Here is a 26132-nt window from a genome sequence, read left to right as displayed (position 1 = left end):
CTGCAGCGCTCAGAATTACTCTGTGCTGCCCAGCCCGGCGTGGCTCAGCAGTTGAGCATCAACCTAGCATCCAGGAGATCAAGGGTCGATTCCCGGTCAGGGCACATGCCCGGGTTGAGGGCTCGATCCCCAGTTGGGGGACATGCAGGAGGCAGCCCCCATCAATGACTCATCATTGATGTTTCTATCTCTCTCTCTTCCTCTCTCTGAAATCAATAAAGGTGTATTTAAAAAAAAAAAGAATTACTCTGTACTGAGCGCTATCCATATCCTCTGAGGGTGAGCTCCTGAGGCCTGAACTACAACCTCATTTGTATCTTTTGCACACAGTAGATCCTCAGTGTCGGTTCAAAGAAAGTAGGGGTGCCCTAACTGGTTTGGCTCAGTGGTTAGAGTGTCGGCTTTTGGACTGAAGGGTCTCGAGTTCAATTCCAGTCAGGGCATGTACCTCGGATGAAGTTTCAATCCCCACGCCAGTTGGGGTGTGTGCAGGAGGCAACCAATCAATGTCTCTCTCTCACTTGGATGTTTTTCTCTCTCTCTCTCTCTCCCCCCCACCCCCCTCTCACTTCCCCTTCCACTCTCTCTGAAAAGCAATGGAAAGAATATCCTCAAGTGAGGATTTAAAAAAAAATGATGCTTTTTTTAAAGAAAAAGAAAGTAGGGGTGTTGGCCCCATTCTTTCCTCAGCACCACACACATTTCCAGTTGTCTACCAGCCACCTCTATCCAACTATCTATACGGGCACCCCAGAAAGCTCCAATTCTCCACAGCTAAAAGAAAATTAATTATTACCCTACCCCCAAACATCCTGATTTCTGATTTCAGCCACATCAACTTAGCTTCTCAAAGCAGAAACCACGATGTGCTCTTCACTCACATGTAACCAATCATCAAGATCTACTGTGTTTTACCTGACTACCTATCCACCCCATCCTCACCGTCCACGTTTGAGGTCAGGCTCTAATCTCCCACAATGATCTCCCAAACTTCCAGACCCTCTTCCACACAGCTACCAAAGAGATCTTCCTGAAACAGTGACTGTGCCACAGCCCAGGGTGTAAACATCTGACATCTCGAGACCCCACTGCCTAAGTGATAAAGTCCAAACTCCCCACATGATACTCCAGGCCTTTCCAGATCTGGCCCTGATTACAGCATCCTCTCCACCCAACTCACCTCCATGCCATTGAACCTGCTGTGTTTCCCTGCCTCCTAACATGGGCTTCCTCTGGCTGGAATACTTTACTCCAAAGTCTACCAAGGGCTCATTTTTCATCCCTCAAGGTCCAACCCCTGTGTAATTTCTGTGAAGCCTTCCTCAAATAATGCTCAAGCTGTTATATTTATTATAACAGCTTCCTTCTAAAGTAAGTTAGAGGCATCTTACAAACTATGCCCACGCTCCTCCTAGGTTTTGTTAAGAGAGAGAATATCAGGGAAAAATAAGACTAGGGTAAAAAAAAGATAGAATTGAGGAGGTGGTGTAGCAATCAAAACCCCTATCCTAAGGTCTCAACTCATCTTGTTGGCGGTAGATTAGCCCTGAGTTTTCCGTCCAGAATGAGTTACTCCTCTGTCAGCTCACTGTCAGTTGTATGTAACTGTACAGCAGCACTTACCATATTTTTTTGTAATTTGCTCTTTGTGTCCATCTCTCTCACTGGACTGGGAAATTCCTAAGGGAATACATAATTTCTGACTCATCTTTGCCCCCCTGGCGTGAAGCCTATGACTCAGTAGACATTTGTTGAATTAATGTCACCATGGACAGGGAAAGGGTACGAGAGCTTGTTGAAATCCCTACCAGACATTTGAAAAACCACTGTCTTACCCTCACAAAAAATTACATGGCTGAGAAGTGGCAGAGCTAGATTTGAACCTCTGTCTCTCTCTCCAAAGCACCTGCTCTTTCCACCATGCATGCTCCTCCCTACCTTTATCATCACCACATGTCCAAATACCCCCTCCTTCAAGCCTGGTTTTAAAACCACCCTTCTCCAATCCTGGCTGGTGTGGCTCAGTTGGTTACTGTATGGAATGCTGCATGGCACACTAAAAGGTGGCGGTTTGATTCCTGGTCAGGGCACATACCCAGGTTGTAGATTCTATCCCTGGTCAGGGCATGTACAGGAGGCAACCAACCAATGTTTCTCTCTCACATCAATGCTCCTCTCTCTCTCTCCTCTCTCACCTCCTCTCTCCCCTCTCCCCTCCTCTCTCTCAAAAAATCCATAAAATTAAGTAAATAAATAAAAATAAAACCACCTGCTCACTCCGGAGAAAAGTGAGCCTGAATCCAACCCCGACCATCCACAACACTCACATAAGAAATGGTCACAAATCGGGAGAGGAAAGGGTGCCTCCTTGGGAGCTGAGAACTGAGCAGTCTGCTTAGGCATTCTGCAGACAGTGCTGCGGAAGTCCTCCTGCTCCCTTTCCCCTGGTGCAGTACCTAGGCTTTCCCGCCTTTCTTTTGCTTTTCCAAGTTTTCTCCATTCCAAACTGAACCTCACAATGATCTCCTCAGGCCCACTCCTAACCAGGTGGATTGTATTCAAAACACAGTCATTCATTACATCCATTAGGTCTCTGTAATTTAAGTGTGACCTATCAAACTTTAGGATTGGTAAGCCTCCCAAACTCCTCAAACACCTTAGAAGAATGTCAGGAATCACACGAGAAGGGACAATGACATTTTAGGAGGCCCAATCACTTGTTCTCAAGCCATCTGAATACTTTTGGGGTGGCCTGGGAGTTAGAAGAGACAGCCTGTGTTCTCAGCCCAGCATCTCTCCCGGTGCCTAACTCCTCCACGCCCAAGCAGCATCCTGGTCTCTAAGGACAGGATGGAACCCTGGTCCAGAATGCTGCTGGGATGGTGACCCCGGTCCCTTCCTCACATCCCCTTCCAGAGCTTCAGAGCCCTTCCCTCTCCCCTCAACCCACCTCTTGCCTCTTTCCGGCCCCAAACTCCAATAGCAGCCCTAACTCAGGAACTGTGATTTTGAATTACCATTCAACAACTTCCTTTCCACGCCACCAACTTTTCAGATATGCTGGAATGCACGCCCCTGGCCCTGCAGCATCCCTACATCCCACAACCTCTCTCCTGATAATGCAGAAACATTTGTAATCTTCAGTGTTACCACTCCTAAGAAACACCCAACCTTCTGGATTAGAATTGGGAGACTAAATTCACCTGAGGATATTTTTCCAGAGAGAGTGGGAGAGAGCGAGAGGCTGACTGGTTGCCCCGCCCCCCACCCCCACCCCAGGCCGAGATCGAACCTGCACCCGAGGTACGTGCCCTTGGCCGGAATTGAACCCTGGACCCTTCGGTCCACCGGCCGACGCTCTAACCACTGCGCCAAACCGGCCAGGGCTCCTACTTCTTTTTTTAAAAAAATAAATAAATAAAAAATTATGCATGCAATTTACAGTCGCTACATCCTAGAGCCAGCGTGGTGATTTAATTAGATAACTCACAACTGTTTGGTACCTAGGGCCTGGTGCGGAGAAAGTGCTCGAATTTGGCTATTACCATTTACGTGCATTATTTCCGTACATTCCCCCCACAATAGCACCTGGGGTAGGTATCACGCCACGCTCTCCACCCCAACCGCACCGCACCCCCCTTTACAAAAGCAGCGCCCAGGCTCGGGGTCAGGGAGCTTTCTCTCCCAAGGTCAGGCGGCGCCGGGGCGATGCGCGGCCCGCGGCCTCCGAATGCGGGACCCTCCCACCGCACCCTTGGATGGGACACAAGGCGTCCTCAAGGAGACAAGTACAGAGAGGCGAGCCCGGAGCCCAGCGCACGGTGGGGACCTCGGGATGGTAAGATCGAGGCACTGAGGGTCCCACGGGTTCCTCCCGAGCGGCTCCCGGCGCCCCGCGGTGCAGAGTTTGCGACCCCGGTGCGCCACGGAGCCTCCCCGCGGTGCGCGCCCCGGGGGCTTTCTTTGTACGCCGCAGGCCGCCCCGCTCCCCGGGCCCCCAGCGCGAAGGCGGCCGCGGGGCCTGCGGGACAGGGGTCGCGGCGGCGCGAGCCCGAAGCCCGCCATGCCCGCCCCCGGCCCCGCACGCCCGGCCCGCGCCCCCGCCCCGCTGCGGCCCGCCGGGCGGGAGCCTCCTACCTGCGGCGGCGGCGGCGGCGCGGCGGCCGAGGGGGGCGGCGAGGCGGGAGCGCGGGCGGCCTCGGCTCCTCTCGCGGGTCGGGCCGCCGGGAGGGCCGCGGGCTCCGGAGCGCCGGGCGGCGGCGCGCCCCCGGCCGGCCAGGCCCCGCCGCGCGCGCCGCGGCCACAAAGCCCGGGAGCCGCCGCCCCCTCGCGGGCCGCGCTGCGGGTCAGCCCGCGCGGCGCAGGGCGGGAGCGGGGCCGGCGCCTCCCCCGAGGCTCCGGGCGGGGCGCTGGGCGTCCCCCGCCTACCCGCCCGCGTTCTCCGCGCCGACGACCGGGTGCCGGTGGAGGTCCCTTTCCCACCTTCGCGGAGCAGCGCCTGCAGGGCCTGAAAAACGGTTTCATTTCCACGAACAACAAAAGGATGCGTGTGTCACCAGGGATTTGGCGACCGCGAGCGCGACTTAGCCCAGTCCAAGCCCGCGTCTGAAATGGGGCCCCTTCTTTTGCGACTCCCTGATTCTTGGAACAGCGAGCCTCCCTATGCTGCGTTCATCACGGAGTTTTGTTTTGTTTTTAAATTTGCGGGATGATGTCTAGCCCTAGACTGAGCTCCCTAGGGCAGGGGACTCCAAAACCTAAGGGCATCCGAGCACGGCCTGAGCTTCGGTCAATAACAATGTATCACTGTCCCCTTCCCAGCCCCGAACTCGGAGGGGAGCGGGGGGGGGGGGGGGGGGGGGGGGCTTGACTGCAGGATGGACAACAAATTGGGTAAAATAGTAATGATGGTGTTAATAATAAATCAATATTTGTAAAATAATAACAGTATATGGATATTTGTTCACTACTTGTGACAAAGTTGAATAGTTTCTCATATCCGCAGCCACCTGGACCGGTTCTGCATAAATTCTTCATTTCACAATGTCTACTTCATGTCACCCTTCTGCCCTCCCTCCCAGCTCTTTCTCTCCACGCCTGTCACCTTCCCCGACGATTGTTTAACAAATTCTGAATTGTAGGAAGGGTTTCTGCTTCCATTGTTCAACTTCGAAGCCAACTTCCTTTATCTCTGGAATATATATAGTCTTTATTTAACTCATTAAAAAACAAACTTCCTCCCCCCCCCCTTTATAATTTCCAAGTCCCAAAAGCTTTTCATGCACCCAGGCTTACAAGCAAGTAATCTAGGAGATTCCTGAACACTGTTCCCACTGCCACCACCCCCCCCCCCCCATATCTGATACATACCAAGGCTTGTCAGTTTTACGTTCCTAGATTTCTCGGATTTCTCTTTGTCTGTCTTCATCCATCGCCAGAGTCCAAGCTCTTACCTGGGTCACTGCTATACCCACCTCTGCTTCATTTTTGCCTCCCTGCCTAAACACTCTCCCAAGTGATTTTCTTAATACACAAATCTAATGTGTCATTGGATACCTAATATCTATCAATGACCTACCTTTGGATTTTTTTGTTTGCTTTGTTTGTTTGTTTTGTAATCCTCACCTGAGGATATTTTTTTACGTTGCTTTTCAGAGAGTGGGGGGGGGGGTGAGAGAGACACCAATTGGTTGCCTCCTGCATGCGTGGGGGCAGGGAACCAGGACTCTTCAGTTGGGGGGGAGGGGGGAGCTCTAACCACTAAGCCAAACCAGCCAGGGTGACCTACCTTTGTTTTAAAGATAAAATTCATACTCCTTGATGGGACCTGCACTATGGCCCTGCCAAAATCTTCCTATCTGTTCTCCCCTTTTGTCTTTCTGTTTAACCCACTGCCCTTTCAGTTCCTTAAACACTCCCTTGCACCTCAGGGACTTTGCACATGCTATTCCCTCTGCCTAGTGTTTGGGGTTTTTTTTTCTTATTACATTCTTTTTAAAATTAAAAAATTTCCCCTAACTATATTGAGGAATAATTGACAAATATACTTTTGTATATATTTAAAATGATTTGATATACATAAACGTTGTGGAATGCTCACTAAGATCAAGATAATCAACAGGTCACTTCACATGGTTAACTGTGTGTATGAGTGTGTGTGTGGTGAGAATGCTTAAGATCTACTCTCAGCAACTTTCAAGTACACAATACAGTATTATTAACTATAGTCACTATGCTGTACATTAACTCCTCAGAACTTCTTATAACTGAAAGTTTGTACCCTTTGACCCCAGCAACCACCATTCTACTGTCTGATTCTATGAAACCAGCTTTCTTTTGTAGATTCCACATATGGATCTTACTCTGTCTGGCTTGTTTTACTTAGCACAATGCCCTCTAGTTTCATCCGTTTTGTTGCAAATGAAAAGATTCCCTTCTTTTTATGGCTGAATAATATTTTATTATATACACACACACACACACACACACACGGCACATTTTCTCCATCCATTTATCCATCAACAGACATTTAGGTTGCTTCCATATCTTGGCTATAAAGAATACTGCTGCAACAAACATGGGTGTGCATGTACCTCTTTGAGGGACTGATTTGGGGGGGGGGGGAATAACATCCAGATTTGGGACTGCTGGATGATATGGTAGTTCTATTTTGGCTGGCTGCCCCTCAACCAAGTGCCTGCTACAGCTTCTATCACGCAGAGGTCTCCACCGAGTTTTCTTTGTTTCCAGATTTAAGTTCCTGCCCCCTCCTCTTTCCTCATGCATTTAGGCTAATAGGTGCTATCAGCACCTAATCCCTACCTACTAAAGAATCTCCATAAGTAGATCCTGTGTTAAACAATCCTCAAATTACTCTCTTAAAGTGTGCCATCTGTCTCCCCTAGGGACCCTGATTGAGACAGCCCCCCCCCCGGGAATTTTTCCTGTAACTAAAATTTACATCGATGGTGCCAAAACTTTTCCTTATGGCCAACATAAAGGATTTTCGAATTCTTTGTATTTACAAAATTGAATGCTAGTTGGTTATTGGAAAATCATGTTTTTAAGAGATAGAAACAGAATACAAAGAATATGTTGAATTTTATCTCAATTGTATAAAAGAAAACAATTAAAACAAGAGTGTGTGTGTGTGTATGAAAAATTGAGCAGATAATGCTCCAACATGGTAATAGTCACTCTTGGAGTAACAGAAGCATTTTTTTTCTTTATGGTTTTCTATGTTTTCCTAGTTTTCTGCAATCACACTATATTGTTATTATAATGAAAAATATATGTAAGTAATGCTACTTTAAAACATTTTTATTTGATCCAATTATACAAGTTATTAAAATCATAATTAATTAAAGTATAAGTTAAATAAGACAAAGAAAATATATTGCATAGAACATGACTGGGCACTGAGTAGGCATTCAATATGTCAATAATAACTTATTATTCACAAGTCAATGTTTGATATTGTGGGGGTTGAGAATGAGCCACCCCAAGATGTGCCTTAGTGGTTTGCAGATTACTTTGAGCTAAGGCAACATTAGCCACAGACTCAAGAGAAATTTCTGCACCTCCTAGAACTCAACTACCTAGAAGAATTCCAATTAGGGGTCTTGCCCATAAGGATTAACAGAGATAACTTGTTTTGACCTGTGTATAGGTCAGGGAAAACTTCTATTTACTAAAGGTCAGTTCTTCTTATGACCCTTTGAAGTCCCCAAGGTGCATTACCTCATCCTTGGCTCAGGATGTCTTATCTACCTCAGTTTGTCTTTCTGTCTCCTGCATGTGGGGTTCCTGACTCTCTCCTGCATGTGGGGTTCCCATACAAATGCATGTATTAAATTTCATTATTTTCTCTTGCTAATCTGTCTTGTGTCTGTTTAATTATTAAACTAGCCAGAAGAACTTTGAGGGTAGAGGAACATTTGTTCCTCCCCCACAACATACTTCTCTACCTTATGAAATGCAGAGGATAGAAATTAGCCTTTTCTGGATGACAGGGAATATCAATTATTATATTGTACTTTAATAGCATGATGCTCTGAACTCAGTTCAATTCTCCGGTAGTTAACAGCAAACACGTTTAGGTATTAGATTTTAGGATCTAGTGATATAGATAGGTATACGCTTTAACTATATGTTTCAATTGCTTTGATTTTCACCTATTTTATAGTCAAAGATTAAGAAAATATGTTAGTCATGTCCTAGATGCCTGCCTGTAAAGCAAGTTGGTGGGAGAAGGGGTGGGGGATGTTTAAAGGTACACTTTGCTTGAGATAAGAGAAAAATACAGTTAGTTAAGCATAAAACAATGAGAGCTTAATAACAGTGGTCACAAGATATTTCATTTCCGCCTTTTGCTTTAAAGATAACACTGCTGAAGCACAATTTCAAATTGATTTGCAGAATCTTGGTTTTTTAAGCCAGTTAGATCCCCCAACCACAGTGATGAAGGCACCAAACAAGATGACATCAGGACCTGAATTAATCAGACTAAGGGAAACTGCTGAAGCTTGCTCAAGAACTAACTACCACTTTTCCATCTGGCTGCAGCCATCAGGTAAGCCTTATATAGGTGCTTGCGAGTACACCCAGGAGCTATGAAAGAAGAAGCAGTCAGATGTAATGGGCTTCCTTCTCAGGGTGCACTGCTCGCAGTACCACCAGCTCTCTGTGCTCCATAGGGGCACCCCCACCCCCCGCCTCACCTGGCCCAATAAAGTGCAAAGTCTGGGATACAAGGCCAAGCCAAAGTTATATCATATATAGGATTCGAGTGCACTGTGATGGCCGCAAATGCCCAGTTCTTAAGGGTATGACCTAAGACAAGCCCACCCATCATGGTATTACCAGCTAAAGTTTGCTCAGAGCCTTCGGTCTGTTGCCGAGGAGTGAGGTGGATGCCAATCTGGGGCTCTGAGAGTCCTGGATTCTTACTGGGTTGGTGAAGATTCCACACACAAATTCTTTGAGGTTATCCTCATTGATCCATTCCATAAGGCTATCAGAAGGAATCCTGACACCCAGTGGATCACCAAACCGGTCAACAAGCACAGGGAGATGTGGCAGCTGACATCTGCAGGCGCCAAGAGCTATAGCCTTGAAAAGGCCCCACAAGTTCATGGTGCAGCTTGGAGGAGGCAGAATACTCTCCAGCTCCACCATGACCACTAATATAACTAATGTTTGTAAAATTCTGACCTAATAATTTAGGACACTCGTGTCTGCTTAAAAGTGGTATTTAATTTGTTAAAACTAGTTGTCTGAAGATTGTTTCATGAATACATTGTCAGATTATGAAAGTTAAAGTGCAATAATGTTTGAAGACTATAAATGGTGTATCCCGTTTTTCATATAAACACTTTTTTCTTTGCTTTATCTTATTAGGGAGTTTCTGTGTCAGTGTTTAAAATGCTGTTTGGTATAATAGGTGTAAAATAAATTCTGTGAAAGATGGAAAAAAAAAAAAAGAGAGCTAACCATCAGCTTCTCCTGTGACCCCTAACCCCAAATCCTCAATCTTTGCCTTTAAAAACCCTTGGTTTAGAACCATCAGGGAGTTCAGATTTTTTTAGCATGAGTTCCCCATTCTCCAGGCTTGGTACCCTGCCAATAAAGTGTCTTAATTTCTCCACTGCAAAACTCAGTGTTCAGTGATTGGCTCTCTGTGTATTCAGTGGGCAGACCTTCTTTGCTTAGATAACACTATTATTTAACATACAAGAAAATCTCTAAAATGGAATCATCCCCGGAGAAATTAAGTGACTTCCCTGATACAGCTAATTAGTGCTCTCAGCCTACCTTTTCTCTCTAAAGACCTTTTCCAAGGTATCCTTCCTTCCCTCTGGAGAAATACCTTTTTTACTATATTTGTCACTGCCTACAATTTAGGTAATCCTATCAGTTAATCCTATTACAGGCTTTTTCTTTAAGTTATTAAGTTTATTTCTATATCATAGCATATCATGTACAATTTTTTCCTTTCTCTCCTTGTCTCGGTTCTATTTTGATTCTGGAAATGGAACTAATCAGGTGAAATGAGTACTACTGATAGAACACAGTGTAAAGAAACTCAAAAGTTTCAGAGTAAAATTAAATTTCATAGAGGATTAATGCAATCAACTCTTTAAGCTCATTAACATGTCTTGTGCTCCCCTTCAGAAATCACACAAATGTCCATTGTCAACTTTCTCCAATTTTTTATCCTAACAGTACTTTATCAAAGTATAATTTATGTATTAAAAGTGAATAAGCTCAAGTGTAAAGCTTAATAAATTTTGACAAGCATATGTATACTATTGTGCAACCATGGTCTAGAGCAAGATAAAGAAATATCCCTTACTTCAGAAAATTCCTTCACCTCATGTCAACTTACTGTCACTCCATACCTTGCACTCCCTATCCCAACCGCCTGCCCATGGCACAGCACAATCACTATTCTGATTTCATAGCTTGGATTTTTCTGTTCTTGAACGTCTTAGAAATGGAATATCATACAGTGTGTACTGTTATTGTGTATATCAATTGTTCATTTCTTTATAATTCTATGTAATATTCTACTGTGTGAGTATACCACAATTTCTTTATTCTCCTGTTGATGGACAATTGGATTGCTTTCAGTCAGGGCTATTATGAATAACGCTACTCTGAACATTCCTATACAAGTTTTTCTGTGTACATGTGTCTGGGTATATGCCTAAGAGCAGAATTGCTCTATCATGGTGAATATTTCACTTTATAAGAAACTAGCGAACAGTTTTCCAAATTGGTTGTTCTATTTTATATTCTCTCCCATTACCCCACACCCTCACCAATATTTAGATTTCCAGTCTTTTAAATTTTAGTCATTTTGGTGAATATGTGGTGATATTTCTTAATGATTTTAATTTGCTGAGCTCCTTTTCACAACTTTAGTAGTCATCCAGATATCTTCTTTTGTGAAGTCTTTGTTCAAATCTTTTGCCCATTTAAAAAATTAGGTTGTCTTTTTATTATTGATTTGTAGTTCTTTAGATAGGCTACATATTTGTCCTTTGCCTGATTTATTTATTGTGAACATTTTCTTCCAGTATGTAACTTTCTGTTTTACTTCTTTAAAAAGTTCTTTAACAAGCAGAGGTTTGAAATTTTTATTAAGTTTAATTCATCGATTGTTTCTTGTCCAGTTAGTACATTGTATTGTAAGAAATATCTGCCTACCTCAAGGTTGTGAAGAGGCAGTCTATGTTTTCTTCTAGAAACTGTATAGTTTTACCTTTCACATTTATTTATATTAAACTTGCTTCCCCTAGAATTCTGGTACACATAATAACCCTCCGACAGTACTGAAAGCCATGGGAATGGCTGAGATCACCGAGGGAGAGTACAGAGAGAGGAGGGATGAATACATGCCAATCAAATTTCTAATAGAAGTTTTCATGGAATTTGACTAGATGATTCTAATATTTGTCTGAAATGAGAATTGCTCAAGAATGGTCCAGAGACTTTTGCAAAGAATGAATGGATGGGGTTTGCTCTGTCAGATATTAAAACATTATATAAAGACATGCAATAAAATATACATTACTGTGGAAAAATAGATAATTTTAACAAAGGAACAAAACAGAGTTCAAGTATAAACAGGAATATTAAGCACTGGAGAAAGAATATACAAGTCAATAAATGGAGTTGAAACAGCTACCTATTGGAAAAGAAAGAAAATCCTTACTATACGCTAAGACAAAAATAAATTCCAGATAGGTCATGGAACTTAATGAGGAGTTATACAAACACTAAGAGCATAATAAGAAAATTGTTTATAATCTTGATGCATGCATGCCTTATTCAAGTACAAAAGAATGACAAACAACTATGTCAAAAATGTCTTCTGCATGTGATTATAATAAAAATTAAAAGACAAGCAAACTAAATCAATGATATACTATTTTTCAGGATTAGATAAGCAAAACTGTATCAATAAAAAAGCACCCACTGTGTGACAAAATTGACACTGGTACATTGTTAGCACCCAGTTAAATGGTATAACCTTTTGGAGAACAGTATCTGTAAGTTAGAATTTTAAATGTGTAATCCTTTCAATCTAGAAGTTCCTCTCCTGTCTATCTATTCTAGAGTAACTTATACATGTGCACCAAAAGGCAAGTATAAGGCAGTTAATTACAACATTTATATTGATAAATATTAAAAAGCTATAAGGTTAACATATGTACTTATGTATCACATTGGATCTAATATGACAATGGTAAGAACCATCGTTATTTTGTATACCGATTAAAAAAAAAAAATAGCCCTGGCCTGGTAGCTCCATTGGTTAGAGCTTTGTCCCAATATGCCAAGGTTGCTGGTTCAGTCCTCCACATCAGGGCACATACAAGAATCAACCAGTGAGTGCATGGATAAGTGGAACAACACCCTGATGTCTCTCCCTCCCCCTCTCTCTCTCAAATCAATAAATAAAATTAAAAAAATAATAATAATGCCAGTGCTTGGGTCTCGGTTACCTCAGACATCACTGCTCTGAATCCCTACCTGGCAGACTGGGGCTCACACCGTTGTCACCTTTACTAAGTCCTACATCTATCTGGTAAGCTGTAAAGACAAATTTGAATCAAGGTCCAAAATGCATAACTGGGGTTCCTTCCTCCACATCACCTGCCAGCCTCTGGCATGGGCATCTTCCAAAGACCCATTCTCCTTGTCTGATCTTCCTTCCCAGGCATTTTAATCTCTCCCCTAATTTTGCTGGGCCCACTTAATTTCAGTAGCAGGATTCTCAGTGCTGAGAAACTGAAATATTAGGGTAAATCTTCCACTAAGGCTCCAGCTGCTAGGTGTCCTTTGCCCTCCGTCCAGTAATTCTCCATCGCTCCAACCGGGTTCACGGCCCCAGGGATTGTACGGCCGGTGCAGTCCCAAACTTTCCTCTTTCTCAGTTCAAGTCAACTTATATTCTCCCAGTGTGCCTTTAGGTCTGAAGATCCTTGGTCGAGCGTAGGGGGGAAAGGCAGCCGTCGGCCTGGACCACACCCCACGCGGGCCCGAGAAGCTCAGGGCCAGGCTCTGGGCCCGCTCCGTCCTCGGGTCGGGCGCCGATCGCGCTCGGCTCCCGGAGCGCCGGGGGCTTCCGGCGAGCGCCCCCTCCTCCTGGGGGCGGGGCTACGCTCCCGCTCCCGCCCCCCGGGCTGCGCGCGGCGGCGGGTCGCAGTCACGTGAGCGCGGCGCGGCGGGGGAGGGGCCCTGATTTCCGGGCGGCGGAAGGAGACGCGGCCGCGTGAGGTCTCGGGGATTTGAAAACACGCTCCGGGAGCGGGAGGCTGAGGCCGGCGGCGCGCGCCGTCGCTCCGTGGGCTTCTGCCCAGACGCTCTTCCTCTCCGCCTCTGCGCCCCGGTCTCGGCCGGACCCTCAGGTGAGTGGCGGGCGCCCATCGGGCCAGGCCCTCCCGGGGCGCGGGACGGCGCGCGGCGCCCTCGCCCCCCTGTCCGCGGCCCAGGCGGGCAGGGCCGGCTGCGGCCGGTCTGCGCCCCCCGGGGGCCCGGCTGGGGCGCCCCTGCGGAGCCTGCCCTAGGTGCGGAGCGGAGCGGCGCGGAGGCGGTTGCCTGCGGGCGTTTGAAGCGCCTCGGGTGACTGGGCGGGTTCGCGCGGTTCGCGTCTGGGAGACTTTCTGGCGGGTGCGCTCCGATTGGGCCCCACCTCCCGGCTGCGGTCCTGCCTGCAGTCCACTGGAGTGGAAGAAACGACAGTTTCTCAAAACCCACGGGGTCTTCACTTCTGGGATGCGGGACCGACGACTCGGGGCGGGGATGAGCAGTCGTCTCCCGGTCGGCCCTTTCGCCATCCAGGTGTGGCGGTTAAGCGCTCTGTGCCCGGCGGAACCGGGCCACCGGCTCTGTCGGGTCGCCCGGGTGGGGCATTGGCTTTAAGGGAAGTCTGGTGTCTCCGGTTGGATCCCTCAGTAGAATTTGGGGGAACTTGTGAGCCTGAAAGGGGTTGGAGAGGAAATTTTCAGAGGCTGAGTGCAGTGTGCTTCTTAATATTTTGGGGGGGAAAATAATTTGGAAATTAGAAAGGGTAATGAGGTGGCAGACGAATTAGCTGGAATAAGGTTTGGTGGGAATCCTGATACTTCAGGATCTCATTTCCCTTTTGTTGTAGTTAGAAGACCGGCAGTTGGAATAGATGTTCAGTTTTAAAACTTTTGGGGCTCACCTACCTGGGAGCTCCGGTTATGGAGGGGAGTGTTCGGCCCCCGAGGCTGGAGTGCTTATCTCTTCGGTACCCGCTAATGTAAAATTGGCTTAGTCAGGCTATTTAATTTGCTGTGCTATGAAAAGTTTTTAAGTGAAAATAACAGAAATGGCTTATAGAACTTTAAGAGTTCCTAGTATGAAAATGTTCTCCCTGTACCCTGAAAATAATCTTACCAGCCTTAAAAAAGTCAAGGAAGGGCACTCAGCCCTCTTAATTTTCCTAGCGGAGGGGAAACATTTGTGTGACACCTACAAAAGTGGTGGATAATACGGCATAAACTTGACAGCAGACTATGTTGAATACCGATCAGGTATTTAGTGGCTAAAGTTAGCACAGAGGATTGGGGGGTGGAGGTTTAGTTAATGCATTCAAATTTTCTGAATGTCTTGTTCCATTTATTTTTATCTCTGGTACTAGTTAATTGTAGGGAAAGCTCACAAAGTGTACTTGCTTAATTAAGCAAACATTATTATTATTATTTTGTATTAAAAGAGGCCAGGTTAAGTATTAGGGGCTTTTTTTAGGTTTTACCCATTTTATTAGAGTAACGAGAGGCTGTGGGTGGGATGAAAACTTGGGAACGGCATACGTGAAGTAAGATGAGCCATTTTGCTACTCCGTTTTCCAGTTTTCACCTTAATTCCAGTGTATATGACATAAAGGTGGTTATACAGAGCTGTCTTGTGTATGAATCCCTCTTCAACTTCTTAAAGGACTGACAAACCTTCCTGAGCCACATCTTTAAAATGGGTTTAGTTCCACCTTCCCTCACATCATTTTGTGAGAATCGAATGCTAATGTATGCACTGCATCTAATATTGTGTTTGATATGTGCTAGTCCTAACACTTTAAAAAATTATACATATTTGTGCGTATAGCTTAAATGTTTATCAGTGTGCCAGGCACAGTTCTGAGTGTTTTACAAATGAACTCATTTCCTCTTCATTGATCCTACTTCATAACAACTGTATGATGAAGTATGTATTATTATTATTATCCCTATTTTGTAGATAAAAACTGAGGCACAGTGGTTAACTACAGCCAGGAAGTGGCAGCCTTAATAAGAACCTAATCACTTTGGCTCTAGAAGCTGCCTTTTACCTGTGTAGCCAAATCCTAGCCCCTGGGTCATAGGTGATTGGCTTCTGGATTCCTGGAACTTGAGTTGCCTGGACTTACACCCACCATTTTATTACTCTCTCAGTAACGCAAAGCTTCATTTTACTTAAATTTTTTGGACTCTCATATGTAGTGTTAACTTTTTTAAAAAATAGCCAGGCATAGGATAATTATGATAGACCAGAAGAAGTTTTATTTCAGAGGTACTATTCCAGTGGGGTATACAGTGGGAGGTAGAATTCGTTATTTTTGCAGCGTGTGGAAAATGCTTCAAGAAGAGCTGAGCTCGTTCTAGGTATAGGAGACTTTTTAAAATAGAAGTTAGCTTGTATTGTAGGAAGATAAAGCTGGAGGGAAAGTTAGGAAGGACTTGATATGTCCAGCTAAGGAGTTCACTGCAAAGGGAGTAAAGGAGCCCCTGAAAGCTCCTGAGCCCTGGTCAGATGTGTTTAGACGTGGCATTCTGGTGACTAGCAAATGGACTAGAGAGTAGATGCTAGAGACAAGGCAAGAATACCTGTGGGAAAACTATTGAACAGTCCTGGGTAGGAATAAAGAACGTAAGAAATGTCCAGGGAATGGATAGAGGCACAGATCAAAGATTTTGTGTGTAGTGGTAAGATTTGGATATAAGTTGAAAGAATGGTGAAGGGGGGAAGTGTAGAGTGACTGGTTATGGCTGATTGATTTATTATAATAGTGGCCTAATTGATCTTATTCCTCTGTTACACTTTATTTCCTTTTATACTGCTCTTCATCCTGTTTTTTTGGATACTATTTCCTGTTTATGTCTAGTCTGAATTTTCCCTGGTGTTCAAAATGCTTCATTCTTCATTTTTTGCCTATATCAGGCTTATCCTCTATACGGTTTTCCTTGCTCATGAAATGCTCATTAACTCTCCTTGCTGCATATCTGTCTCTTACCCATTTTTCAAGCACCCAACTTAGGTTCATGAAACTTTTCCTATTACAGGTTTCATTAAATAATAACTTTGGTTTTCAAACTTGGCTTTGTTTTGCTAGAGGTTCCTAGTAGATATAAGATATATCTTAGGAACTCTGCTGCTTTCCAACCCATCCTCTTAGCCGTCACCCCCCCCCCCCAAACAATTTCAAAAGGTTTTCGTTTAGCACATTGCTTGACAGAAGGTTCCATTTTTTACAAATCTTGTGGCTAAATTGATTTTTTTTTTTTGAACTTTGTAAAGCTATTTCCCATTTAATATTTTGATCCTTTGGTAGTCACTGTTGGCCTTGATTCTTGACTATCTTTGGAATAAGTGGTAATATAAATTTTGAAAATACCTTCTTTATTCTTTTATAATTTATTTTGTCTTTATCCATCATTTTAAAATTAATTCTTTTCATTATAGCACTCAAGAATGACCAAAAAAAGAAAACGCCAAGATGATTTTCAAAAAGTAAAACTAAAAGTTGGTAAAAAGAAACCCAAGGTAGAAAATGCTACTGTTACAAACTTTAAAACCAAGACTATACATCTGCCTGAGCAACTCAAAGAAGATGGAACACTTCCAACAAACAATAGAAAACTTAACATAAAGGTGAGTCATAAATAGTTTTGATAAAATTAGATTTTAAAAAAAAATCACCTAGAATGTTATATTTCGTTGAAAAGTTGTTTTAACTCTTAGGGTTTATTGATGGCTGAAGTTTGGAGTTCATCTGTTACCTAAGTGTGATATTGCCACTGCAGTTTTCCCACCTTCTCCAGAAAGACTTGCTCATCTAAATCTGCAGTGATTTCTCCCTTGTTTACTTAGTTGATGATTTAACATATCATCTAGAAATATATTGTGTTTAACTTTTTGATGTGTCAAGTTTTTGATATTTTAGTTTTCAAGCTGTTTTTACAGCACATCGAGAGAAGATACTGTCTTGCTCATTTTTGAACCCTTACAGCACATAGCTTATAGGTTATATAGTAAATGTGTGAAATTAATTGAAGTTTGGAGCTTAAAAATTGAACAGCTTTATTGAAATGTATTTTACACATAATAAAATTCACCCATTTAAAGTTGACAGTTCAGTGGTTTTTAATATATTTACAGTTATGCTATCACCATAATCTAATTTTAGAACATTTTTTATCATTTCAGAAAGAAATGCTATACCTATTAAAGTCACTCCCATTCCTTCCCCTCAACCCTAGGCAGCCACTTATCTACTTTCTATTTGCATAGATTTGCTTCTTCTGAACATTTCATAGAAATGGAATCATGTCATACCATGTTGTCCTTTGTGTTGTTAGCTAGAATTTCGGTGCATGGTTCTATCACATTTTATTACTTAACGGTTGATGACTGATTATTTCCACTTTTTGACTTTTGTGAATAATGCTGTTACGAATATTTGTGAACAACTATTTGAGAGGATATGTGTTTTCTAGTTTTGCTTTTAAGCTCCAAAGGTTAAGTAATATCAAAAATGTATTCGAAGTCATGTTCTCCCCCACAGATAATGCAAATTATTCCACAAAGAAAATTGTCAAATATTATAATCTGAATAAAATACAGATAAACCCAAAAAAATCATTTAAAATAGACAGAAAGGGCCTTTTAAATTATGAGTATATAAATGCACCCAGCATATGTGTAGTACATAGTAAGTCTTTAAATAGTGGTGGTAATTGCTGTCATTTTAAATGATAGTGTGCCTAAGCCTGCATGCACATTATTTTCAAAAAGAAAATTATGTAATATTTTTATTAAGCTAAAATTATTTTAAAGATAAAACTATGTTTCTGATCTTAATAAAAACTAAGTATTATTTAGAAATAGTTATTGAAGCAGTTTCCCCAAGTAGTGTTAGTTTATCAGTGTAGTTTTAGTTAGCATGTTTATTTGAAAATGATATAATGCGTGTATATATGTGTATAGCTAAAAGGTGTATTTTTAAATTTATTTACAGGATTTGTTATCACAGATGCATCACTACAATGCTGGGGTTAAACAAAGTGCTCTTCTTGGACTTAAAGATCTTTTGTCTCAGTACCCATTTATAATTGATGCACACCTTTCAAACATATTAAGTGAAGTGACTGCTGTGTTTACAGATAAAGATGCTAATGTACGATTAGCAGCAGTTCAGCTTCTTCAATTCCTGGCCCCCAAAATACGAGTTGAACAAATTTCTCCATTTTTTCCTTTGGTAAGTGCCCATCTCTCTAGTGCCATGACTCACATTACTGAAGGAATTCAGGAGGACTCTTTAAAAGTTTTGGACATTCTGCTGGAAGAGTACCCAGCTCTAATTACTGGCCGTAGCAGTATATTGCTTAAGAATTTTGTAGAACTTATTTCTCATCAGCAGCTGTCCAAAGGATTGGTAAATAGAGACAGATCCCAGTCTTGGATACTTTCTGTAAACCCTAATCGGAGACTCACTTCTCAGCAGTGGAGGCTGAAAGTCTTAGTGAGACTCAGTAAATTCCTTCAGGCCTTGGCAGATGGATCCAGTAGGTTGAGAGAAAGTGAAGGACTTCAGGAACAAAAAGAAAATCCCCATGCCACTAGCAACTCCATTTTTATCAACTGGAAGGAACATGCCAACGACCAGCAACACATCCAGGTTTATGAAAATGGGGGTTCACAGCCAAATGTCAGTTCACAGTTCAGGCTACGGTAAGGATTTCAGTTATGTCCACACTCAGTTTTCCTATATTGAATTATAACTGCTGACCATTGATGGCTAATGGTGGGAAGACATGCAGTTGTCTTTCATAGTTTTCATAATAGTTATTCATGATTTGATTTTATTTACTGATGGGAGGAGTCATTTGTAAGTATTAATTTATTCATTTCTAACAAAGCCTAATAAGTAAAACTTGATAGCCTCTTGGCTTTGTCATTTTAGAAATTTATTTTTCTTACTAGTCTTGATCAGTGTAATTGTCAGATGGTTTTTCATTTTACTGGTACTTTATATTTAAGATTTACATTAAGCAAGGAATATTTTTTAATCATTAAATTTTTTTTCATTCTTACCCTTTATTAGGAACCTGGTTGGAGGACTAGGTAGTGTGGATGAAGGCTTGTCATCTACCGAAAACTTAAAAGGATTTATTGAGATTATAATTCCATTGCTAATCGAGTGCTGGATTGAAGCTGTGCCTCCCCAACTAGCTACTTCTGTTGGAAATGGTGTAGAACGGGAACCACTGCAGGTTATGCAGCAAGTTCTTAATATTATTTCCCTTCTGTGGAAACTTTCTAAACAACATGATGAAAACCACAAATTGGTGAGAACTAATGGGTTCTTTATTTTCTTAGTAGTACCTTTTATCAAAAATGGGCAGATTAGATATTAGCATATTACCACTAATTGGTTATGGATTTTCTCTTTTTTATCCTCACCTAAGGATATGTTTATTGATTTGAGAGAGAGAGGTGGTGGGGGGGGCAGGGAGAGAGAGACAGAAACATAGATGTGAGAGAGAAACATCGATTGGTCGCCTCCCATACCCACCCCAACTAGAGATCAAACCTGCAACCTTTTGGTGTAGGGGATGATGCTCCAACAACTGAGCCACTTGACAAGGGCTATTAGGCATTTTCCAAAAAATTTTCAGGGTTTAATTGTAAGCTTTTTTCTTACTTTTGTCCAAAACAAATTAGTTTTGTGAGAGTATTACCTGAATTTAAAAAAAAAATTTTTTAAGTGAAATGCATAACTTTTAATATGCTTATTTTCATTTGTTTTTATTAGCTATAATTCACAGTAGGGTTACAATTTATTATTTATGGCGGATTGGTTATGTAGGAACATGCTAGTATTTGGAGGCCACGTCTAGGGTTAAAATTGCTTATTAAGTGGTCTCTTCCGGTTTGTGCCACATTGCCAAGTTTAGTAGAAATGGACCGAACTGAAGATCTCATAACCAACCCTGAGCTTTTATACTACTATGTTTTAGAGAAACTGCACATGAACTTGCGGCGTGTGTGCTCTTTTATCTTGATTAAGGATGTAAGCTCAGAAAACATTTCTAAAATTTCCCTTTACTATGGATAAGCTTGTGCTTGTAGGTGAGGTGTGAGTGAAGTTAACCTGAGTGAATTCTAACTCAGCAGTTTCTTACTAGGAAGCTAATAATAAAGACATATTTCTTAATGAGTAAAATTTTAATCTACTGTTTGGGGAAAATTGAATGTTGGAAGCTTTTTTTAAAGTGTTGTTACAGTGAATACAATATATAGTGCATGGTGCAAGTAAGGACGAACAAGCTTTAAGATCCGTTGGTGGTAAATTAATATGGTAGCACACTTCAGAAGGGCAGCTTCGGAACAATACTTTAAAGCTTGAACCGGTTTATAGAGTTACTGCAGGGATTTTTGACTAGGTGTGAAATCTTGAGGTTGCCTACATATGTAAAAACCTGACAAGGCAGGTTTTTGGTTTTGTTTAATTCTTTTTATTTCAAGCTGTAGTTTACAGTGAGCTACTATGCCACATAAAATAAGACTAGGGATACATTTAAAATAATACATGATAATCTTGATAAACATAATTGTACTACCATGTGTATTTCTCTTAAGAGTTTGCTCTATTGCTATTAACCAGTTACCCATCATCTGTAGGGATGTCTGAAAAATTGCTTTCTTAAATAGGATGGAATTTTTATTACAGTTTTGAGCTTGTCATGATTCTTTGCATACATTGGCAAAAAATAGATCATGGTTAGGGGTGTAGTGTATGATTTTATAAAAGCAAACCTTGCTGTCATTTATGGCAGTTAATCTGTGATGTAGGCTAGTGACAGTAATAATGCAGATAGCTTCTTAGAAAAGTATATATTATTTGCAGTCTTGAACGGATCTATTTTCATATGAAAGGCTAGGCTAAGATGAAAATGAAAAGTAATGATATTCAACATGGACCTAGTCTTTCCTTCATTTATAGAAAGCTGAGAAATAAAAATTCCAAGCGTTTTGGTGTTTGGTTACATATGGGCACTGATTAATTTTTGTTATTGCTTTAGTAATAGTATTTGTAATTAGACAGAATTGTAGGACCAAATGCAAATTCATTAATTGTGCTAGTTTTGGATCATCTATGATTCAGATAACACTGATGGAGGATCTAAACACTACCTTAATTTTATGAATATTTAAAATATGCTTTCAAACTATCCCTGTGCTATTATAACATGACCATATTTATTAGCAGTTCATTAGCATAGGATACTAAGTTCAAAAGACTGTTTTCCATAGACTGTTGAAAGCTATGTAGAATACTAAATTAGAGTACTGTATGTATAAAATTGAAGTAAAGTGAGGGGGGACTAATTTAAATAGGAATGGTATTTAAGAGCATCCACTGGTAGAATTCTCTGATTTACCTTGGCAAATTATTAGGTTGAATTGTTAATAATTAGATATATTATCTTAGAGGCAAAGGATAAATATATATGTTATTTGTACAAGGTGTCATTAAAGTCCATTTTAGTTTATTTTTTGTTACCACTCCTACTGTTCCCTCTCTCACCTTCAGTTATAGCTTAGTAGTTATTGGGTTACCCGTAACAGCTCAAACTTCAGGAAGAATGAAATGGCATTCCTTCGCGTTGAACTCAAATCATGTACCACAGGCTGAATTCTTTCTCTTAGAAAAGAATTCAGGTTTTCTATTGATAAATTGGAATTCCAGTGCAAGGTGCAATCTTAGAATCACTGACTCCTTGTATATTTTGCTAATAAATGCATTTAGTTTGTTAGTATTTGCTGCACAGTTGAGAAGTTTCATTTTTATCCAAGTAGTATTTTTTTATATGTTTTTATTGATTTCAGAGAGAGGAAGGGAGAGGGGAAGAGAGAGATGGAAACATCAATGATGAGAGAGTCGTCATTGATCAGCTGCCTCCTGCACACCCCCTACTGGGGATTGGGCCCTCAACCTAGGCATGTGCTGTGACCGGGAATCGAACCTGGATCATAGGTTGATGCTCAACCACTGAACCATGCAGGCTGGGCGCATATCGGAGTAGTACTTTTTTTAAACCTTTTTAGAAATTTGAAAATCTTTGATCTTTGTTTGAAAAGAAATCTCAGTTGTATTTCTAATACACTGTGTGTATCTTTAAAGTATAGCTTGTTTGAAAATGAAATACAATTTAGCATTAGCTTTTTAATTTACTTTGGTTTTGGGGGTCCTATACTAATAGCCTCAGGGTCAGTATTATAATTACACACTAGAAACTTTGTTGTGTCTTAGTTTTGTAGTTTAATGCTTGCTATTTTTTGTCTCTATGTCTCATTGCTATTGTCTTTTTCCCAAGAGGATTAGAATTTGTGAAGAACAGTCAGGTACAATAATTTATCAGAGATTTATTGAGTATCTATAAATGTGGCTGTTTAATTAAAATTCAAGTCCTCAGTCACACTATCTACATGTCAAGTGTCCAATAGTTACATGTGGCTAGCAGCTACTATATTGGACAACAGATATAGAACAGTCCATTATTGCAGAAAGCACTGCTCTACAATGTGCTAGGTGCTAGTCTAGGCTCTGGGAGTACAGATAAACATGACTGACAAGGTGCTTGCCTTCACAGTACTTAACCTTCTGGTGCGGTTGATAGATGGTAAACAGATTTATAATGCCAGTACCAGGAAGAAAGATGAAAGGAAAGCAGGGGAGAGCATATGTGCTGGAACAGACTGAGGGGGAGCTATTTAAAATAAGGGAGTCAGGAAATTTGAGTGCCATTGAATGAAGTGAAGGAGCAAGTCTGGTGAAGATTTGTGGGAAGAACCTTTGAAGCAAACAGAACAGCAAGTGCAAAGGCCCTGAAGTGAGAACAAGTTTGACATATTTGAGGAATAGCAGGAAGGGCTGTGCATGTGGGATACTGGGAGAATGGCAGAAGATGAGGGAGAAAGTGACAGTGGCCAGATCATGTGGGGGGACCCTGTGGCCCATGGTAAGGAGTTTGGATTTTAACCTGAGTATGGTGTAAAGACATTGGAGGGTTTTGAGTAGAGGAGTGGTATAATCTGAATTGTGTTTATTTAACTTTAATGTGTTGAATTTACATAGAGAACACTAATAAACTCACATGTGCTCACCATCCAGCTCTAGCAAAATTGTGGATCCCAAACTCAGACCATCCATCCCACGGATGATCAGTGCTGCTCTACCTACACATCTGTTCCTTTTCTCCCTTTCTGTATTACTATTTTGAAGAGTGAGTTATGTTTTATAAGATCACCCTGGTACTTTGTAGAGAATTGACTTATGTGAGGCAACAGTAAAAGCAGGGAGAGCGGTTAGGAGGCTATTGTAATCTAGGTAAGAGATAAAGTGGCTTGGAGTAGAATGGTAGCTAGTGGTTGAAGCGATGAGAATCCGCTGGGTTCTGGTACAGCCAGCAGGACTGCTGGTGTGCAGAGGGAGGGAAAGAGGAGCAAGGGTGATGCATGTTACAGTCCAGATGACAGTGTGGCTGCTGGAGGGCGGGGCAGAGCTCATGTTCAGTTTAAGATGCTTGTTAGAAGTCCAAGAGGAGATGCTGGGACTGCATTTATAGGTCAGGAAGAAGAGAAGAATCCAGTAAAGGGTCTTAGGGAGCTGTATGGTCACCAGTTATTTTAGCACCTCAAGTCCCCCATGCCAAGAAACCCCTTATACTCTGGCAAAATGGAATGGTTCGTCCTCTGGATAGGAGGAAAAAAGAGTGTTTGTAATCTGGAATTAGTGTTTCAAGGAGGGGAGAATGAATAATACAGCTACAAATACTGCTGAAGAATTTTAGAGAAGTGCATTGCTGTCTGAAAGTGTTGAATACCTTTAATGGGAAATAATGAAATTGATGGGGAATAGCGTTACTGTATAAGTAGAGTACTAGGTAGAAGCCTGTTGTATATTTTGTAAGTATTGCATTAGTGGTTCAAGTTCAGGGTTTCCTTCAATCTTTACTCTCTCCCTCTTTCTCCTCTTAAACAGTAGATAAAATGCACGTAAAAATAATTATTAAGAACCAAAAGATCTGTGGGTGAAAATTGGATGCCCTAACAGTTTATTCTGATTTTTAAATTTATTTACATATTATATCATGAACAGAATGTGTATTATTATGGTAAATTTATAGTTGAATATTGACAAGTTGTCAAATTTCTGTTCACAGTTTTATTGGTTATTTAAAATTATTGTTTCTAGTAGGTTTTCTAAGCTTTGCTTATTTTATTAGGAGTCATGGCTTCGAAGGAATTATCTTATCGACTTCAAACACCATTTTATGAGTCATTTTCCATATGCCTTAAAAGAAATAACCAAGCACAGAAGGAAAGACACAAATAAAAGGTATTGTGATTCTTTGCCACTGTACAGACTTGAAAAGCTGTTTAACCTGAAATGATTAGAAAATAATTAGACTTAAACTGGAACTTTCTACACTGAGGTGTTTATATCTAGAATTTGTGAAATAAAAGTAGCAGTAGTTTGGCTGATCTTGAAAAAGTCATTTTAAACTTTAGAACTCCAAGTTTTTATTTTTTAAAATCTGTAAAGTGAATGTTTTGTGTTATCCGAGTGTCAAGTATCAAATGATATAAATATGAATTTAATAAAATTTGCTGAGATGGGTGGTTTATTTGGGAGAGGCACTATGTAATTATCTCTAAGCAAGAGAGTATCTTAAAGGTCATGTAGTTCTGCTCTCATTTATATATGAGGAAACTGGTAATGAAACTAATATCAGTATTAGTATTTATCAGTAACAGTAGCCTGGAGGAAGAGTGATAATTGGAGAAAAATAGTTTTCTTTGACTCATTTATAGGCTATTTAGTATTGTAAGGGAAGTAGGCATGGCAGATACCAAACTTAATAGATGTGTGTGTCTTTGTTTTTAGCATCAAGCATTGTACGATTCTCTCCAATAATGTAGACCATCTCTTACTGAATTTAACACTTTCTGATATCATGGTCTCCCTGGCAAACGCCTCAACTTTGCAGAAGGATTCCAATTGGATAGAAATGATAAGAAAATTTGTGACAGAGACCCTTGAAGATGGCTCTAGGCTAAATAGTAAGCAGCTGAACAGATTGCTTGGAGTATCGTGGAGGTTAATGCAGATACAACCAAACAGAGGTAGGTGATGTTGCTTTATCTTTATTTAAGAGAGGAGCTCTTAGGCATGCTATTTAGGGTCTAGCTTTGAATCAATAACTTTCAAACATTCTGTGTAGTAAAGCTAATTACATTCAAGCTATAGAAGGTAGCATAATTATAAAGGATTATCTGCTTGAACACTGAAATTGTTTATGGCTCAGAGCATCCCTTTCTCAGTGGATAGGTCCCTTTCTGAAGCAAACTGATAAGATTTTTAGTAGATGACTGAGTTGTTGTAAAAGGAGATAGGTATTATTAAGGGGAAATGCCATTGAGCCTAATGATGAAGAAATACCCTTTTCTAATTTGGTTTGACTAGAATTTGAGAGCTGCTCCTTTTATTCTTGCAAAATGAATCCTGTGTGTGTCTACATTTTTTCTAGCTTGAAGTTACGTCACATTGTCAGTTTTAAGTGTGACTTACTAATTTTCTCACTCAAAAACAAAGCTTTCCTGTTTGGTTTCCATCTTAGTTGCCCTTCTGATGTCCTGGTTTTTTTATCCCTACTTAGGTTTGTTGTCCCTTAGGAAAATTTATACTGTAATCTCTGGGTGATTTGACTTTATATTAGGCCATTGCTATAGGATTTCGATGCTAGTCATCAGTTTGTGGTTAAGACCTGCTTTGT

General features: G+C 41.4%; 1 protein-coding gene and 1 pseudogene across 1 annotated transcript in view; both read left to right on the top strand.

Annotated features, from left to right (window-relative positions):
* Positions 1–8589: 8589 nt before the first annotated feature.
* Positions 8590–9186, top strand: LOC107546599 (large ribosomal subunit protein eL15 pseudogene; annotated as a pseudogene).
* A 4126-nt stretch (positions 9187–13312) lies between these two features.
* The window catches only part of TEX10 (testis expressed 10), a 33882-nt gene continuing 21062 nt past the window's right edge, over positions 13313–26132 (top strand). Inside the window, exons 1-6 of the mRNA XM_087822787.1 lie at positions 13313–13418; positions 16753–16941; positions 18308–19020; positions 19394–19637; positions 24582–24694; positions 25244–25482. Coding sequence (XP_087678913.1) covers positions 16762–16941; positions 18308–19020; positions 19394–19637; positions 24582–24694; positions 25244–25482 — 1489 coding nt within the window. The 5' untranslated portion in view covers positions 13313–13418; positions 16753–16761. The remainder of the gene's footprint in view (positions 13419–16752; positions 16942–18307; positions 19021–19393; positions 19638–24581; positions 24695–25243; positions 25483–26132) is intronic.

The sequence above is a fragment of the Miniopterus natalensis genome, chromosome 12 (assembly GCF_054644295.1).
Source record: "Miniopterus natalensis isolate mMinNat1 chromosome 12, mMinNat1.hap1, whole genome shotgun sequence".
Classification (NCBI taxonomy): Eukaryota; Metazoa; Chordata; class Mammalia; order Chiroptera; family Miniopteridae; genus Miniopterus; species Miniopterus natalensis.
This window is presented reverse-complemented; position numbering and strand designations above follow the sequence as displayed.